Below are 20,152 nucleotides of genomic sequence, written 5' to 3'. Positions count from 1 at the left end.
TTTCACTTGTTTTATAGGTGAAGTGAACTGCTGATCTGGAGTAATTTAATTGGTGTGTTGTCCATTCTTTAAAAGAGATGAAACTATCACTCCCCCCCCCCCCCCCCCCCCCGTAATTCGAACCATGAATCTGTCATGGTTTATACAGCTTGTGTAAGTCAGAGGCTACTTTTACTTTTTTACAATACTTTTTGAAATCAATATCTGAAGAGAGGGGTGATACATTTATTTGAAGCAATCATTGGGTCATTGTGAAGCTTTGATCAGTATGATTTCACATTTATAAAACCATGTTGGTTTGAATGAGGCACAAGAGGAGGGAGAGATTTCAACATTTGCCAAGTTTGCTGACACTTGTGGGTGCAAAACTTACCCACATGTTTTTTCAACATTTTATATACCTCTGCTTGTGTGAACACTCTGCACATTCACATGGTGGCATAAATGGTTTACAACCACATCAGCTCTATTTCCTTTCCATTAATAGCAAGATGCAGAGCCTTCAAAACATGCTGGTCATCCTTTTCAGTAAGTTTATTTATTTTTATGAAAATCATTTAATTGGTCTCGATATCTTTCACTCTGCAATACGCTATTATGCTGAATTTCATTAGCACAATTGGCTTCATGTGTCTTCATTTGTCTTGTAAATCAAACTTAAAACAATGAAAATGATCATCAATAAAGACATCACAACACTAAGTGTTAAATGCACATATCTGTGCACTTTGTGTAACTTGTTTGCAACATTGTTTTCCAGTCCATGTTGTCTTCTTTCTACAGTTCCTCTGAGCTGTGTGATGAGTGCAGCAAAAGAAATCCAAGTGTTTGGATATGAACAGAGCGAAGTTAAAGTTTCCTGTCCATATGAAGATGGATATGAGTCCTATAAGAAGTACTTGTGCAGGAATGAATGTGACTATGATCATGATGTTGTGATAACGACTACAGAAATGAAGAAGGATAGATACTTCGTCCATGATGACCAAAAGAAACACATCTTCACAGTGACCATCTCTAACCTTCATTATACAGATGCTGGGAAATACTGGTGTATGGTGGAGAAGTTTTGGTGGGATCTCTTGACTGCTGAAGTAAAAGTGGAGGTAATGCCAGGTATGAGAGTAAATAAACCTATCAATACATTTAAAGTTCTACTGACATTTATATCCAAAGTGACTTGCAATTGCTATACATTTCAGAGGTCGCACACCTCTTGAACATGAGGGTTTAAGTGCCTTGCTCAGGGACACAATGGTGGATGAATCACAGTGGGGGATTGAACCCGAGTCTCTCCCACCGAAGGCATGTGCGTTATCCATTGCGCCATCACCCTACTTAATGTACATGTCACTCAGCTGCCATTTACATTGAATGTTAACTGTTTTAAAGATGACATATAAACAATTTTTTCATGTAAAATTGTTATATATATATAAAAGTAACCCCACTAAGGTTGGATTTTGGTACCAAAACATAATCATGGCCCATAACATTACATTTGTGAACATGTTTAACTTTGTGTAAAACTCTTTGTCTATTCTGTTAGGCTGGACCTGAATATTTGTTTGTTGGGTAGGTGTTCGATTTTAAATTTTGGGATTTGAATTTGTGGGGTTTTTCCCGCATGCCTGACATCCCTCTCACTGCAGTGAACGTGATGCTCAAGTTCACATCAAAGGGAACACAAAATGCCAAAGACCTTAGCTGTGTGGGAGCACTTTAAATTTAGAGATCACAGTGTGGCAGTTATGGGGTTAATTTATTTTATATAGCTTAATTTCATTACAGATACAAAAGTCAAATAGCCTACATTTGAAAATGAATCACTAAGCTGTAGGCTACAACAGAAAAAAAAACTACATTATGGAAACGTTTAGTAGTCTATAATTAAAGTTAAAAGTGAATTTTGCAACTTGTTGTTTGTAACGCTACTGGAAATAGCGCTCATCCTGTCTGCTCTCCCTGAATCCCCCACCTTGGAAACTATTCCTGGATTTTGCTCCAGACCTGCTTGACTCAGCTTCCCACACTCTCAGCTACGGATTCCCTCCTGCTCTGCACATAAGCAACCAACCCGGTTCTGCATACATCTAGTCTTCCACTCTACCTTGCTCTTCCCCGGCTCAATACCTCAACTAACTTGTAACTTGTTGTTTTAATTAGCCTGCATAACTGCATATGCATATGCAAATCAGCTCAATTTATTTTTTTTCTAAAATAGATTGAGAAAAAATTGCAAAAATGTCTTAAATTAACCATGGTTTAATTTCTCAAAATATATGAAACATTTGAAGGAAATCACATCGCAAATGGGAGAAGTTTGCCCTTGGGGTTTCCGCCAGAAAGTGTTACTACTTGGTTAGGTTTAGGCACCAAAACTACTTGCTACTCGCTTTACACTACAATTCAACATTCACCTATTCACAAACTCATTCATACACTGATGGCAGAGGCTGCCATGCAAGGTGCCAACTTATCATAAACAGAAACCAATACATTTACACACCGTTGGCACAGCACATAGGTTTTCAGGATCTTACCTAAGGACACCCACTCTAACCCCCATACCACAGCTGATGTGTTGGCTCTATTGTCCTTCTGTTTCACAGAGTGGTGCTGTGTGAAGACAAAAAAACTGAGCGGCATTGTGGGACATCCAGTAATTATGCAGTGTCCCTATCCACCACAACACTGGGATAACAGGAAGTTCCTCTGTAAGGGAGACCACCGCAACAACTGTACAGATATGGGGACGAGTCACAGCAGGTTCACACTGCAAAATGATGTTTCTTCCAGCTCTTTCTTGGTCACAATCACAGAGCTGAAAGCAGGAGATGCTGCAATATACTGGTGTGGTTCAGACTCACAGTGGAGTCCTGGAAACTACACCAAGATTCAACTGTCAGTGGGTAAGATTATAAAAAGAGCAACCAACGGAGATTACAGCAATTTGATAGTAAAAGTGAATATAGCTTTATGTTTTACCCAGGTTCCAAGTTCAAGAACGCTATTTGTCCCCAAGGGGTGATTAGTTTTGCTTTAACTGTTTAATGTATTACTTTGTTTGAACTCTACTGTAAAACATATTGCTAGATGAAAAATCGAGGGCTCACCAGAGTTATAAAATTTTTTCCCGAAGACATCAATGTATGTACATCAGTGCACAATAATCCCTCCAACAGTTCTTGAGACATTTCACAAATTTTATATTCCAGGTAGGGCTAGAATAAAAGTCGGGGATTACCAAAATCGTTAGGATTCAACATCTAGAAACAATGAATGTCTGTATAAAATATTGTGTCAATTCATGCAGTAGATTTTGAGATAAGTGAAATTCTTCGATGTGATGGTGGTGCAACATAAAGTGTCAGAGGGTTAACAAAATAATTAGTATTCATCCTCTGGGGACTGCGAATTTCTGTGCCAAATTTCATGTCAAACCACCCACTATTTGTTGAGATATTTCAATGTGGACCAAGTTGGTGGACCAACCAACTGACCAACAAACATTGCTGTCCCCAGAGTCCCACTGCTAGTTAAAATAAGAGTACTTACCAAGGGTTCTAACAAACCTTCTCTCTGACAGTCTTCCCAAAGCAGACCAGCACTGTGAGATCTACCAGCATTGTGATCTCTACCAGCACTGTGGTGGATCCTGTTGGATCACAAACGACACATATCCCTGGCAAAGATATTAAAGGTACATTTGTGTTCACATGTGGAGAAACAACTTTTAAAACCATAGACATAACACATGGACATAGTGTCTTTGACGCCACTCATAGGTTTCTGATTAGCCTTTTAACATGGGGGTCTATGGGGAATAACTTCTTTTTGGAGATTTAACCTGGAGGTTGCCGCTTGGTTAAAACACACACTGAGCAATAATAAAAAGGGAACACTAAATGTTTTGAGGCCACAGCTCTGATATTCAGTGTGACTTATGCTGTTTTGTCTTTGAGATTGTGTTAAGAGATGAGTGTACTGCGTTGTGTGTTCTCAGGAAGTCAGTCTGTCCTTGCTCAAAATGAAGCATGCGAAAAGTGTTTGCTTGAGCTAGTTGAAGACATGAACAGAAACCAAACCAGGGCAGCAGAAGCAGAGGAAGTGGTCAGTGTTGCACAAAGAAAACTAAACCCCAAAGCCTTGTTAGTGGAAACACGAGACTGCAATGTTCAGTACAGTCCACATTACAAATGTGTGGGACTTTACTGATGATTTCACTATTAGTGGCGTTGAATATTGAAGTTTGTTTTAGGGTTGCACTACTGGACCAATCACAGTCATAAGCCGATGAATATGTTAACCATCTTCAGCTCAGACTGCCTATTAGACTATTTTGTGTACTATTTTGACATAATTGGCTTGGTGGGGATGGTTTATATTAGCTAAGGATCAAAAACTGATGGGGTAATTTTGCTTGAGGTAGTTGAAGACACGCTACGTGTCTTCAACTAGCTCAAGAAAACATTTTTTTACAAGAAACGTATTTTAAGAGATCTAATAATAACTTGATTGAAGAAAATTATATTGATCATATTAAACCATAATTTAGTGAAAAGGCTAATGTGTTAATTTACGCAATATACAAACAGCAGGATATAATAAGACATACTTAAATATTTTAATACATAATAAATTTTTACTTCCAAATTTGCTTTTATCAGTATATGTGGCAGTCATATTCTCAGTTGTAGGTATTTCTAGAAAAAAATGTTTACAATGAAGACACATGTCAGAGTTTTGTAGAGAGCGGAAGGCGTGACAACATTTTACAGAAGAGCCCACCTCGTAATTATCTATGGGAAAGGGAAAAACGCAGGAAGTGTATGTTCTTACTCTTCTTTTTTTTTCTTCATAGATGCAGCGCTCTTACACCCTGTGGTTTTTGTTGTGCTCGCTATGCTGCTCATACTGACATTTGCCCTGTTGGTAGTTTATAAATACAAAAGTTACAAAGAGCATGGTATGTTTTACTTTCAATTAAATGTATGAGCAATGCACAGATACACACAGACAAACACATATGCAATGTGTAACTATTCTTTATGCTGTGTGTTTCCAGGAGCTGGAGTTAACATGAACAGAAACCAAACCAGGGCAGCAGAAGTGGAGGAAGTGATCAGTGTTGCAGATGTAAGAAAATTAAACTCCAAATCCTTGCTAGTTGAAACCAGAGACTGAAATGTTCAGTACAGTATACTCAAAATTTTATTATTAGCGGTGCTGAATATGTAAAGTTTCTATTTAGACTGTCATTACTGGAAGTGAGTGAGATCACAATCAGAAGGGTTTATACCATACCACCTATGGATGATATCCAGATCCGAGGAGTGGCAGAACAGAAAGCCCGATCACCCATGGTGCTGAGCTCTCCTGGGGAGAAGGAGGCGGTTTGAGTTTGTTGAGCAGAGGGATATGCTCTCCTCCAGACAGGCGGTGAATGTTGAAGATGATGATGATGTTGGTAAAGCTGCAGAGGTGTCTGTGTCCAATTTCATGTATAGTTGTGTGTCATCAGCATAGCAGTGAAATGAAACTCCATAGCGGCTAATGACATAGCCAAGAGGAAGGATGTAAATCATGAAGAGGATGGGGACCCCGCAGGTGACCGCAGTGTGTTGCCGGGACCTTGCACTTCCAAGTGAAATGTACTCTGTTCTGTCAGTAAGGTACAATTTAAACCAGTTAAGAGCAGTGTCAGTGAGTTCAGTGGTTTTGTGTAGCCGGTTGAGAAGTATGTCATGATCCATAGTGTCAAAGGCAGCAGAGAGATCGAGGAGTATGAGGAAGTGATCCAGCATCAGCTGCCATTTCTAGGTCATTTGTCACTCTAACCAGGGCTGTTTCTGTGCTGTGGGCAGAGCGGAAACCAGACTGAAATTTTTCGAAAAGGTTGTTGTGTTTGAGATGGTCCTGGAGATGGACGGCAACAACTTTTTCCAGTACTTTTGAGAGGAATGGGAGATTGGAAATGGGCCTGTAATTTGCAAATACATCTGGATCAAGGGTGGGTTTTTTGAGAAGTGGTTTGATTATGGTCGTTTTAAGGGCAGATGGAACATTGCCAGTCTGGAGGGAGTGGTTTATTACAGGGGCAATCAGGGCTTAGGGCAGAGGTGTTTGCTTTCACTAGAGCTGTAGGAAAGGGGTCGAGGGCACAGTGGGTTTCATCCCTTTTGATTATTTTCTCAACCTTGCTGTGAGATTTCTGGAAAGCAGTGTAGGGGCTGGGAGATTGCAAGCTGTGAGTGTACAGTCGGGGCGGGTAGTGTTGAGGACCCAGGAAAGTAAGAGTGGACTGAGTCTATTTTTATTTCGTAAAAGGCCAGGAAATTTTTACAGTGCTCTTCTGTAATTTCTGTAAGTGAGGTGGTTTGTTGTTTGAGAAGATGTTTTATGGTGGAGAACAGCTGTTTGGACTGTTTCTGATGACGTTAGAGTAGAACTGTGACCGTGCGTCTATAAGTGACTTTGAGTAGTCCTTTTGTTTTTCCCAAAAAGCTAGCTGGTGCACAGTGAGACCTGTGGCTTTATATCTCCTCTCGATGGCAGGCCCAGCTGCCTTCATTTTCCGTAGCTCACCAGTGTACCAGGGGGCTGATCGGGAGAAAGTGGCTGTTCTTGTTTTGACCGGGGCGTAGGCATTCAAAAGAAGACAGCTCAGACAGGGTTATAGGGGACCAGCCCAGATCGCTTTGGTGGATAACAGCCAGACCACCACCGCGCTCTGTGCTGTGGGCTTTATAGGTAGCAGTAGCCAGGAGGACAGGTCTCATTTAGGACAGAAAAAAACATCTAGTTGATGGCAGGTTGCTGTAAGGCACATCAAATCCAAACACTTATCCATAATATGGTCATATCACGGTTGAAAACAAACTTTTGACCGCAACTTCTGTGAATGTAACGAAGGAGTCCAAGTTGTTGACTGATATGCACGATGGAGTGGTGTAGTTGTTGAATTGGGTGATGGAATAGTTCAACATCATGCCAGTCGTGGAGAGTGGTCTGTTAGCAATGCCCGTGATGAGAGCCATAGATCTGGTGCCCTGGTAGCGCTAGTCAGTACCCCCTCTGATGACACGGAAAGTATAATCCTTGCATTTGGGTGAAAGCGGGAATCTCCAAGTGATGGAAAACTGATAAGTAGACAGTGGCTAGAGTCAGCTGAATCCATACAGAACACATACAAATCCACAATATTTACTAGTGAGGAACAACAGTAGTATAACTTACTGGACGTAATAGTGGTCGATAAATGTACAGTAGGCTATACTGTTACAACAAATGTTGCACTGTAAAGGATTCCGGTTAGAGAAGCGGCGAACAAGCCATGCCAGCATCCTCTCCAACCAACTTAGAAAAATAGTAACTGTAATAGGTAATTTTTGGGTTCTCTTGCTAGTGTGGCAGAATGTAATTTTTTATTATTAATAATAAGTGTATTTCCAAAGATATGTTTAATAACATTAATTCTCATCTGCATAACACCACCATCAGATCTGTGTATGTTTTTTGATTATTTTTGTAGATTTATGAAAATGAAGATGTTGTAGCACGCTCAAAGCAGGAGACCTCCAAACCAAAGAGCACCTGTGACCACAATGATGATGCTGATGAAGACCAGTCTGTGTACCAAAACTTTGCTAAAACAGAGGATATCTACTGTAATAAAATGTACATTAAAGCCAATAGGAGATGAACTGCATACACATTTGTGATTAAACCTTGCATTTTTGGGTCACGTTTGTACCCAAATGCTCCTGTTTGTATTGTCTGTTTGTATTTTGTATTAACATACACCTACCACTGTGACCAACCTTTTCATTGTCTCAAAACATGTAAAGTGATTATTTGCACAGAATTTTACTATAAGATATAATTAGTACTTAAATTCATTGCTTTAACTTTGATTTTTTTTTTTTATATTCATTTGGATTGCTTATTGTTAATATAACAAACTGTTAACATAACTGCACTCCTTGTAAGAAACTGTAACCATTTCAGCTAGAAGTTATCTACGTGTGTGCATGTGTAAAAATATATACCTTTAGTAAAAGTGAATAAATAACCAAACCCAATCTTTACAGACAGTCTCTATAGAAACATCTGATCAGTATTGTTTTTTTGCACTATATATTAAAACAATTAATCATATTTTACTGTACATATTATTTTTTACCTCGATTGACCTTGAATAAAAGATTTTCATAGATATGCCTGATGCATTTAGCACATGGCCATCACAATCGGCCACCTTGTATTGATGGGGTCATCAAGCAATGAATGTTTGGAATTCAAGAGAGTAACCCGTGTTACAATGTTGCTATCAGTCAACTGACAATGTCATCAAATGGCTTGGAGAACATAACCATATATTAACCCAAAATAGAGTTAAAATAACTGTCCGCAAATGTGGACACCATGCATTAAAAAGGGTTAGACACTGGTGGTGACACACACACACACATACACACACACTGTCCTTTCTCTTTGTCTTAAATAGCTTAAAGCTTAAATATTGCAGAAGAATGGATATATTGCATATTGATGAAGCATGAAGATATTCGTGTTTGAACAGTCCATAAATATTGTTGAGTTCATATGTATTAATTGAAAAACTGTATTTTTTAATGATTTTAAAATTACTCTAATGATGAGTCAGAAGATGGAGGACACCAAATAAGGCACATTGGTAAGAACCAATGCAAATAATTTAGAGGATAATTAATTAGTATTAGTTAGGTTTCACTTGCCTTGAAACAGTTTGTTAATAAAACACCATTTGGCTCTTACAGAAAACAAATTTTGAAACTATTCAGTAGGATATTCTGCAGAGAGGAACAGAAAGAGAGAGAGAGATCAGGAGAGGAACAGAGAGAAAAAGAGAGGGATGGAAGGAGAGAGAGGGGAGGGAGGCAGCCTACACAATATACACACACAGAGGTACAGACAGAAAAGGTGATGTTGCTATAGACTAAATGAAAAACGGTATAGATATGTATAGTAATGTTAATGATAACAGTCGTAATGTTAATGATTATAATAATAATAGGACCAATAACAATAGTTGTTGTAGCAGAGGCTGTCGAGCAGGAACACGGGGGCAGCAGGTGACCCGCAGCCACAGATCCAGACTCCACAGCTCCAGAGACAGAAACACCTGCAGGAAGTGATAGTAGAGAGGAGAGGGACGAGAAAGCGCAAGACTACCGGAAAGGGGAGAAGTTGTGTTAATAACATGCAATAATGGGATGAGGTTGCATACAGAGGGAGAGGAAGTAGAGGAGAGAGGAGCTCAGTGCATCATAGGAAATCCCCGGCAGTCTAGGCCTATAGCAGCATAACTAAGGGATGGTTCAGGACTCACCTAAGCCAGCCCTGACTATAATCTTTATCAAAGAGGAAAGTCTTAAGCCTACTCTTAAATGTGGAGATGGTGTCTGCCTCCTGAACCCAAACTGGAACCTGGTTCCACAGGAGAGGAGCTTGATAGCTGAACGCTCTGGCTCCTAGTCTACTTTTGGAGACTCTAGGAACCACAAGTAACCCTGCATTCTGGGAGCGCAGTGCTCTGGTGGGGTAGTAAGGTACTATGAGCTCTTTAAGATAAGATGGTGCCTGACCATTAAGAGCTTTGTAGGTAAGAAGCTATTCTGGATTTTACAGGAAGCCAATGCAGAGAAGCTAAAACAGGAGAAATGTGATCTCTTTTCCTGGTTCCTGTCAGAACACGTGCTGCAGCATTCTGGATCAGCTGAAGAGTCTTAATGGACTTTTTTGAGCAGCCTGATAATAAGGAACTGCAGTAATCCAGTCTAGAAGTAACAAATGCATGGACTAGTTTTTCTGCATCATTTTTAGACAGGATGTTCCTGATTTTCGCAATATTACGTCGGTGAAAAAAGGCGGTCCTTGAAATTTGCTTAATGTGAGACTTAAACGACATGTCCTGATCAAAGATAACTCCAAGATTCCTCACAGTGGTGCTGGAGGCCAAGGCGATGCCATCAAGGGAAACTATATCTTTAGATAATGCGTCACGGAGGTGCTTAGGCCCCAGAGCAATAACTTCAGTTTTATCTGAGTTTAACATGAGAAATTTACAGGTCATCCAGGTTTTAACATCCTGAAGGCACATTTGAAGTTTAGCTAACTGATGAGTTTCATCTGGCTTGATCGATAGATATAACTGAGTATCATTTCCTGATAATATTGCCTAAAGGAAGCATATATAAAGTGAAGAGGATTGGTCCGAGAACAGATCATTGTGGAACTCCATGACTAACTTTGGCGTGCATGGAGGACTCATCGTTAACATGTACAAACTGAAATTGATCTGATAAATAGGACTTAAACCAGCTTAGAGCAGTTCCTTTAATGCCAATGAAATGTTCCAGTCTCTGCAATAGGATCTGATGGTCAATGGTATCAAATGCAGCACTAAGATTTAATAAAACCAGTACAGAGACAAGTCCTTTGTCTGATGCAATAAGGAGGTCATTAGTAATTTTCACCAGTGCTGTCTCTGTGCTATGATGAGCTCTAAATCCTGAATGAAAATCCTCAAACTATTGCTCTGTAGAAAGTCACACAGCTGTTTAGCAACTGCTTTCTCCAGGACCTTAGAGAGAAATGGAAGGTTAGATATAAGTCTATAGTTGGCTAAAACATTAATTACAGCTACTTTAAAGTACTGTGGTACATAGCCTGTTGATAGAGATAGATTGATCATATCTAGTAAAGAAGTGCTGACTAAGGGTAAAACATCTTTAAGCAGCCTAGTCGGGATGGGGTCTAAGAGGCAGGTTGATGGTTTAGATGAAGAAATTATTGAAGTTAGTTGGTAAAGATTGAGGGAAGCAAAACAGTCTAAACATGTATCTGGTTCTACAGCTGTTTCTAAGGTTCCTGAGTTAAGAGATAAGTCGGTGCCAGTTGAGGGCAGGTCTTGGTGAATTTTGTTTCTAATAGTTAGAAATTTATCATTAAAGAAGCTCATAAAGTCGTAACTACTGAGAGCTATGGGAATACTTGGCTCAATAGAGCTGTGACTCTCTGTCAGCCTGGCTACAGTGCTGAAAAGAAACCTGTGGCTGTTCCTATTTTCCTCTATTAATGATGAGTAGTACGCTGCTCTGGCATTACGGAGGGCCTTCCTATAAGTTTTAAGACTATCTTGCCAAATTAAACGAGAATTTTCCAGTTTGGTGGAACGCCAATTCCTAACCGTCTTTGTTTTATTATTTTCTTTTTTAGAGGGGCTACAGAGTCGATTGTCATTCGCAACGAGCCTGCAGCACTATCAACAAGATGATTGATTTGGGAGGGACTGAAATTAGCATAGGAGTCCTCCGTTACTTTGTGACTTGATAATGAATTTAGAGCTGATGGAATCGCATCCTTAAATTTAGCTACAACAGTATCAGACAGACATCTTTGGATTCTGTGGGAACACTATTCAATGTTCAATTTCAATACCATATACCAAAACAAGGTTGAGGGTGTGGTTAAAACAGTGAGTCAGTTCATGAACACTCTGAGAGAAGCCAATTGAATCAAACAGAGAGATAAACGCAGTACTGAAGCTGTCATTCTCAACGTCCACATGAATATTAAAATCCCCTACAATAATAACTTTGTCCGTTTTAAGGACTAAAGTTGACAAAAACTCTGCAAATTCAGATAAGAATTCAGAGTACGGACCAGGTGCTCGGTACATTATAACAAAAAGAATTGGTTGCAGTGATTTCCAACTTGGGTGCGAAAGACTAAGAAAAAGGCTTTCAAATGAGTTATAATTTAGTTTAGGTTTAGAGCTGATTAGTAGGCTAGAGTCGAAGAAAGCTGCAACTCCACCTCCTCGGCCTATGCCTCGAGGAAAGTGAGTATTAATATGACTGGGAGGGGTGGATTCATTTAGGCTAACATATTCTCCATCACCCAGCTAGGTTTCAGTAAGACAAAATAAATCAATATCGTAATCTGATATTAGTTCCATTTACTAGTACACCTTTAGAAGAGAGAGATCTGATGAGTCCACATTTAATTTTCCTATTAGTTTGCACTATTGCACTTGTGGTTTTAATTTTTATGAGGTTTTTATGCACAGCTCCTCTTCTGTTTACCTTTGATTTAAATAATTTCGATGGTCAGGGGGCAGACACCGTCACTATAGATAAGTTGAGTGTGGAACGGTGGATACTTCTCACCCTCAACAACCACCATTTTAGCTACGTAGCGGAAGTGGCGGGACCAACAGCACGGGAGAAGTGGGAAGCAGCAGAGGTAGACGGCAACAACAGAACGTCTTTTACAAGTTTCGTACACTATTTCATCACTAAATCTACTTCTGAGAAGTTTTGAGGCAAGAACTGTGCCATCAACTGTGTAGATGTCGAATATTGACAGTTCTATGAAGCGGATCATAAATGTGCTTGAATGTGAGTTGAGGAGCTCCAGAAGTAGCAGCCGGGGGAAGCTCGTGCCAACCTGTGGAAAGGAGCTAGTGCAGCCAGCCAGCTGTTCGCTCACAGAGCCCTCTGGTGCCACGGTCATTCAAACTTGTAAAAATGGCGGCTGAAGAAGCTATACAAGGGTTTTATAAATATTATTACCACTTAACCATTTTCAGTTATAAGACCTTAGTGTATGTTGTAATTTAGCAGTTAATTTAGCAGTATGTAATGATTTTGTACCGGGAATGAAAAAAAAAGGAGCCGGGAGGAAGCCGTGGAAGAGGTCCGATGGGAGAGGGCAGGGTGGCAAGCCCAGCTGGCGGAATGGAGGACAGAGGTGAGTGAACCTGGAGGAGAGACAGACAGACAGACAGGGTTAGACGCAGGGAAAACAGTGCACAAGGAAACAGTGATGACGCAGATTACTCGGGGGGCTAGAACGAAGAGGGATGAGGTAGCGCCAGGTTAGGAGCAACAACAATCAAGCGGAGATGGTGTGGAGAACCGGGGTAGATATGCAGGCAGGGATGAGGTTGATTGCTGGCAGGTGTGGCAGGCAGAGGAGGTGACTGTCGAGGTGCAGGTTCGGGTCGTTGGCTGGGCTCAGGAGCGGAGGGAGAGGGAGAGGGAGAGCACACGCAGGGGAGGAGACACTGGGAAGCAGGCAAAGTACAGGAAAAGAAAACACCAGGGGAAAACAGAATCACAAGCAAAATAAACAGGACACTCACCGTCAGCCGGGCTGCCACCACAACAGGAGCACCACTATGGAAACTTCAGTTTATTGTTTATGGTGTTTGGTGCACACCCTGTGTAGTGTTTAATTTAACAAATTTATATCATCATTTTATATATTTATAATTTTTTTAAGCACATAACCCAGCTGCTGACGTTACAAATTGTTGATCTGATTTAGAGGGCTTTTCTGCTTTAGTTTGTTTTTTGCTGTCCTTTCTCCACAGGACCTGAAGTGTCCCAGAACTGGGGTCAGCACAGAGTGGGGTGAGACCACTGCTGCATCTCAGAAGTGGTATGGTTTGATGGATGAGGCAATTGGGGGCAGGCCATCTGTTACACCACCTGTCCTCATTGCCTCGTCTTCCCAGGATGTGGCGGTGGTCGAACCCCCCACTGCGGTGACCCAGAAGGGGACACATCCAGAACATCCACCGCAAAATGGCGACGGGTGGATGTTCTGGATGCTCTGAGGCATCTTCAGGAGAAAAAGGCGCAGTACGACCTGGAGCTCAGGCCTCAGATGGAGGCAAAAGCAGTAGAGAGAGAGGAGACCAGAGCCAGAGAAGCAGCTGAGAGAGAGGAGCAAAGACACCGTGAGGCAGTAGAGAGGGAGGAGAGGTTTTTTAGAGAGATGAGGGAAAGAGAAGAGAGGAGAGGAGAGATAGAGAGACTGCTATTAGGGAGGAGTGCTTCCTGGCAGTCTTGGAGAAATTGCTCAACAAATAATAATTTTAAAAAAAATAGCTCATGATCTGCTGTTATTGTTATTCTAGATATTTAGTTAATCACAAATTTACACATGGTAAGGTAAGTTTATTTGTGTGACACATTCCAACAACAAGGCACTTCCAAGGGCTTAATGTAAAACATTACATGTGAAAATACATGAAAGAACATTTAAATACAACAAGAATATAAAAGAACATTTTGAATTAATTGACAACTACAACAGTACTGCAAATGTTCAGTCAACATTAACAGGCATAATCATGATCTGGTGCATAACACAGCATTGCCATCCTGTGCTAGTTCTTTGCTCCACAGTTGGCATCTGGAGGTGCTGGTTCTGGGTTGTCTCCTGCTGCTCCCTCCACATCATCATCATCATCTGGCTACAACAGGTCCCCATTGCTGAGACAGATGTGTAGGACTGTGCAGCAGGCGATGACCTCCAGAACATATAGGACATCCATATCCAACAAAGGTTAAAGTCAAGGGCAACTGGACTTGGTTGAAGATACTGGAGATGTTTCGTCCCTCATCCAAAGGACTTCTTCAGTTCTGAGTGACTGGCAGGGAAACTCAGCTATTTAACCTCAGTGGGGTCGTTTGCCAGGATTGTCGATACTGCTGGTTCGTTAGTGTTCCTGGTTGCTGTAACGACAGTCATTACAGTCTTTAGTAGGCCAAAACTGAACGACCATCGTTGGTATCTTCACTGAGGGCAAGAGGTTACGTTTGTTGAGTTTCCTGGGAAGTGATGAAAGGACAGCATTGTAAGTGGCGGATAAGTGGTGGCGTAGACCCCCTCCCCTGTTCAATGACAGCTTCTCGACCCGGGTGTAGATGTAGAATGTGTAATGTGTGAACTCGATCTAAAGTAATATTATTTTTCTTGGGTCACACTTAGCACAGCTTTTACACATTTCAGTTATAACCACCAATTAGGAGAATACTGTTTACTAAAAAGTTAAGTGTACTGACCCTTTAACACAACACAAGCACCACAGTACAATATATGTAAACTAAAATTATGAAACACTCAGAAGCAGTTTCACAATTAAAAAGGTGTTCTTTTAATTAAAAGGACAAATAAATAAAATATAATTCCAACTTAAAGTGTATTGTGTTCTTTTGTTCCAACAAGTTTCAGCTTAATATTGCAATTTTAAATCAGTAAAATGTTCCTTTTGTAACGTTCTTATTATCAGACCAAATTAAATAACGTTAAAATAATAAAGCAAAATAATAAAACAAAATCGTTGCAGGGCTGATTCGATGCTTGTTTTCGTTGAAACCAAAACTTCATTCACGCTGGAGCAAAAAGTAAATTAAATAGGAGAGTACCTTTTCCTTGAGATAATGGTGTCTTTCAGAAGAAGCTACCAATCCACTGGCCACCGAACTGAGCAGGACAGCACACCTAACGCAAACTCTTCTTCAAAACTGCAAAAGTTCACCTGAAAACTACCATATTAGCTTGTTAACCTTCGGTTCTCTATCCTTCCCTTCCTGCCCCCTTTTTTAACATCTCCTCTACTCACTCTTCCCCCCCTCCACAAACGCTAGCCAATTAACAACCCACAGCCGATATAACCAGATACACTTCTCTAAAAAAACACCACTATCAAATTAAACAGTTCTTTAACAACATAGATGAAATAAAATACATATGAAATGCATTTTAACACTTTAATAGTCAATATTTTAAAACCAATATTTTAAAACATGAACTTGACATTTTACCACACAAAGAGAAATATGTTTTTAACCTTTTACTCTCTTAACAAATCTAATTTATTTATTTATGCAACACACATAACAATTAATTGTATTTATGCATTTTTAACTGGGCTACACCCTCCCCCTTCTAAATGTCTGATGTCCTCAGCAGACTTTTTAGGAATTAAGCACTACAAGTGGGAAGTGTGGCTATGTGTAGCTAGCTATCTAGCCCTTTCCTATCTTTATGACCATGCCTCTATGTATAATAGTGATTGGCTGGTTGCTGGCTTTACCTGGCTCGTCATAGGTTAACCTGACCACTGGCTTCACAGATCTCTTAGGGCGGGTCTCAGGTTTCCTATTTAGTCTGCTTTCAGAAACACTATCACTTTCTATCTCTATTGTAGACCTTGCAGCAATAGTATTTTGGTCTTCATCTTGTCTTAAATCCTCTTGTTCAGGACCAACTGCAGCTTCAGGATCAGAATCTGGCCTCAGATCTTGATCTCCTCCATCCAGTAGCTCACTATCCTCCTCAGGACTCTCCTCTGACTGCAGGGAAGCACTCTCCTCCTCTTGTAAGACAACTGATGGCCCTGCAGTATCCTGGGTCTTTTGGTCCAGGTTCTTGGAGCGTGTATGATTAGGCCTTGGAGGTCTGTAATAATCAAAATCAGAGTACGAATCTGAATCTGATGCCTCCTGTATAATTTTCTGGACCTCAGGTGTGGTTTTCTTCAGACTCTAAGAAGTTGCAGCTCTGGTCTTGGGTCTATCTTTATAAACCGGTAGATTGGGCATCCTTCCTACTAAAATGTAGGGAATAGGGCTCCATCGGGTTTCCAGCTTGTGTTTGCCTTTTAGCCCCATGTTCTTGAGCAACACACAGTCACCAACTGCCAAAGACTGAAAGCCAACCCTTTTTTCATATGCCTTCTTATTTCTTTAGTGAGACTTCAAGCTCGCCACAAATCTTCCCCACAAATCTTCCTTTAACTTCTCCACATAGTGTGAATGGCTCTTTCTTTTCCCATGTAATGGAAATTTGTCCCTTAGTGAGTCTTCTGAAATAAAGAGTCCAATCCAGATGTCTTTTAAGGGTTTTATTCTTTGCAAAGGGTCAGACAAACATACAGAGTGCAAACAATCTGCAGAGTGTAAGACAAAGAGCCAGTGAAGAAGCAGGTGACTTTATACTGTAAGGGTATTACGCAGCTATCCAAGGGAGGAAGGGAGTAGGGACCAGCTGTCCTGAGATGAAGGCCTCTCAAGGACAGTCTGATAAGAAAACTCTCTAACGAGCATCTTTCCCATGGGAAACTTCACCTAGCTGAAACATGATAAAATAATCAAATACCACACAGTGAAACACTGGTCTATTCTGATGAAGCATGCAGGGTGAAACAGTAAACACAGTAAAATATCAAATTTCCATCACACCCATCAGGAGACGTACCAAAGCACAAGTCTACAGAAAGTATGGCCTCTCACCCAAACATCAAGGGGTAAGGTGAATACCCTGTTGCATCACACTTCGTGCTATTGTATGCATGAACCAGATATCCTACATGCTGGCTCCAATGGCGTTTCTTCTCATAGCTCAGAGTGCCAAGCATGGACAGCAAGGTTCGGTTGAACCGGATCTCCCTGGGGGTGATACGGAGTAGTTCCTTCCGGACTCCCATCATCATCATGGATTTGAGCGGGAAGGCCATAATGCACAAAATACTTGTCGACCAAGATCTTTGCCACCATCTGAGCAGTCTGGTTCTTTGCAGGGAAAGCTTGGGCATACCGTGTAAAAAGATCCGTGACCACTAACACATTGCTCATGCCTTTAGAGTCCGGTTCCATTGACAGAAAATCAATACACACCTGATCTATGGGTCCTTTACTCGTGATCTGGTGTAATGGAGCCGCACGAGCAGGTGACTTGCGGGTGATGCACTCTCCACAGTTCTTCACATGTTGCTCTGCATCTTTAGACATTTTAGGCCAAAAAAATCTCATCATGCAATGACTTTAGCACAGCTTCACGAAACTCTTTGGGCAAAACAAGCTGTGTGCATTCTTCACCTGAGGGTCGCTTGCTCAACCAATCAAGTAATCCATCTTTCAGGATCAGTTTGTTCTTTCTTTTGTTTCAGCTGAGAGTGCTCTGGATTGTTGTCTGTATCCTCAGGCCATTTTTGCTGCTGAACTGTGTAGATGTCCAGAACACAATCTGGAGAAGCTCTCAACTGGTCCACATACTGTAGTGGAACGCCTGACGATCTTGTGAGGCAGACGTGCTGACAGATGGACTTTACACCAGCCTGGGGAATGATCTTCCATTTGGTATTGTTGTTCCTTGATTCCTTGACAACAGGTCAGCATCTATGTTGTGCCTGTATTGAATGTCAAAATCATACGTGGATAGGGCAGCAAGCCATCTGTGTACGACAGCACTGAGCTTGGCTGTCGTCAGCACGTATGTCAAAGGGTTATTGTCAGTACGCACAGTGAACCGAGGTAATCATGGAACTTCCCCACCATGGAAAACTTGAGTGCCAGAAACTCCAACTGGTGTATCGGGTACCGCTTCGCTGACTGGCTCAACTTTCTGCTGGCAAATGCTACTGGCCTTAAGCCTTCCAAGTACTTCTGATAGAGAACAGCCCCTATTCCCTTTAAGCTTGCGTCCACATGCAGGATGTATGGCTTTTCAGGGTTAGCAAATGCTAGCACTGGTACGTGTCAGGCAGTGGATGATCTGCTGAAAGGCATCTGTGCAGGATTGGTTCCATCTTTCTCAAAAGGGTTCTGACTCTCTCAAGTAGTTCTTAATAGGGTCTTTGTTGTGCTTCCTACTGTTCTGTGTGGGAGCATAACCTTTTGTTAGCTCTGTCAGTGGCTTGACAATGGCAGTGTAGTTGGCCACAAACCTGCGGTAATACCCATAGAAACCCAAAAAGAATTTCAGGGTTTTCAAATCAGTAGGCTGCTGCCAGGTGGTGACTGCCTCAATTTTCTCTGGATCCGGTGAGACACCATCAGCTGATACAATGTGTCCCAGATATTTCACTTTGGGCTGGCAAGACTGACATTTGTCTAGAGAGATCTTTAGCCCAGCCTCTTCAAGTCGGTCCAGGGCTTTGAGAAGTCTCTCCTCGTGTTCTATTAATGACTTTCCGAAGACAATCAAATCGTCAAGGTTAACAAGGACTTGGAGCAGGTTCATGTTGCCAACAGTTTTTTCCATTAATCTTTGGAAAGTTGCCGGTGCTCCAGTTATTCCCTGGGGAATCCTTTCAAACTGGAAGAATCCCAGAGGGCAAATGAATGCTGTTTTTTCCTTGGGTTACTCTGCCATAGCTATCTGGTAATAGCCACTCCTCAGGTAAAGTACCAAGAACCAACAGCTTCCAGATAAGGAGTCCAGAACATCATCAATGCAAGGCGTGGTGTACTGATCAGTAACTGTCTGGCTGTTCAGTAGCCTGTAATTAATACACATCCATATGTTTCCATTTTTCTTCCTAACGATCACAATTGGTGATGTGTAGGGGCTGTGAGACTCTTTAATGATGCCTGCACACAAGAGCTCTTGAAGGTGTTTTATCACATCATCAATGTCTGCAAGAGTTAGACGGCGGGAACGCTATCGGAAAGGTATAGGGTCAGACAGGCGGATTGTGTGCTCTACGCCTTTAGCTAATCCAGCATCCCATTCTGTCAGAGAGAAGACTTTGGATTGCTGGGACAGCTTTTGCCTCAGCCGCTCCTTCAACTCTTGTGGAACAGGTGAGTCTCCAAAGTTTATCAGGTTAGCATCAAAGTCTGATGAGGCTGATTTGTCAAGAGGAACAGCAGTGACGCTTCCAGTGAGATACATGTGTCCCATCACCATTCAGACTAGTATAACTGTCTCTTTCAGTGACTGATTCTGGACCAAGATTCTGAAATTTAATGTTCACTGCATGGCCTGGCACTACCATAGTCTGTAATAGCACACTGGCTGGGAGTAAAGAGGAGGGGGAGGAGTCAACCATCAGGATTTCTTTCCCAATGGGCTGCGTGAAGTCAACCCTGGAGACCACTTGGAGGTGAAGACTTCGCAGAGTCAGTAATGGCAAACTCATCCATACAGTCTGCTTTTATCCCCAGGGTTGGTGTGATATCAACCCCTCTCTCCCTACATTGCTCAACAGACTTCTGACATGACTAGTGTTTGTCCCTACAATGACAGGGGTCTGCTCTGCAGTACTGGGGCTTGGGCAAATAAGGCAAGGACCGTTACTGCCTGGCAGGTTCCAGTGAGTTCAGCTGGGTATCTAAATCCACCACAACATAGCCAAGGTAAGGATAGCTAGCTTCAGAATCACTCAAACCCCAGAGAGCAAGACCAGAAACAGGTCTGGTATCTGGTAGATACTTTTGATACCAGGAGTTAAATATAATGGTCACCTGGGAGCCACTGTCGAACAGAGCGTCACAGGAGTGTCCAATTGACTCGTAACTGCACTATT

At 41.5% G+C, this 20,152-nt stretch overlaps 1 protein-coding gene across 1 annotated transcript; it reads left to right on the top strand.

Annotated features, from left to right (window-relative positions):
- Positions 1 to 445: 445 nt before the first annotated feature.
- LOC119894587 (CMRF35-like molecule 8) lies at positions 446 to 8,011 on the top strand. Its single transcript, XM_038707259.1, has 7 exons — positions 446 to 528; positions 784 to 1,116; positions 2,613 to 2,912; positions 3,590 to 3,703; positions 4,865 to 4,969; positions 5,069 to 5,139; positions 7,535 to 8,011. Exons 1-7 carry the CDS (start codon positions 492 to 494, stop codon positions 7,703 to 7,705), a joined length of 1,131 nt encoding a protein of 376 aa, XP_038563187.1. The 5' UTR covers positions 446 to 491; the 3' UTR covers positions 7,706 to 8,011.
- Positions 8,012 to 20,152: the final 12,141 nt, after the last annotated feature.

This window comes from Micropterus salmoides, unplaced genomic scaffold (assembly GCF_014851395.1).
Source record: "Micropterus salmoides isolate LMB-PRFRI ecotype aquatic unplaced genomic scaffold, ASM1485139v1 Ms_hic_scaffold_805, whole genome shotgun sequence".
In the NCBI taxonomy this organism is placed as follows: Eukaryota; Metazoa; Chordata; class Actinopteri; order Centrarchiformes; family Centrarchidae; genus Micropterus; species Micropterus salmoides.
This window is presented reverse-complemented; position numbering and strand designations above follow the sequence as displayed.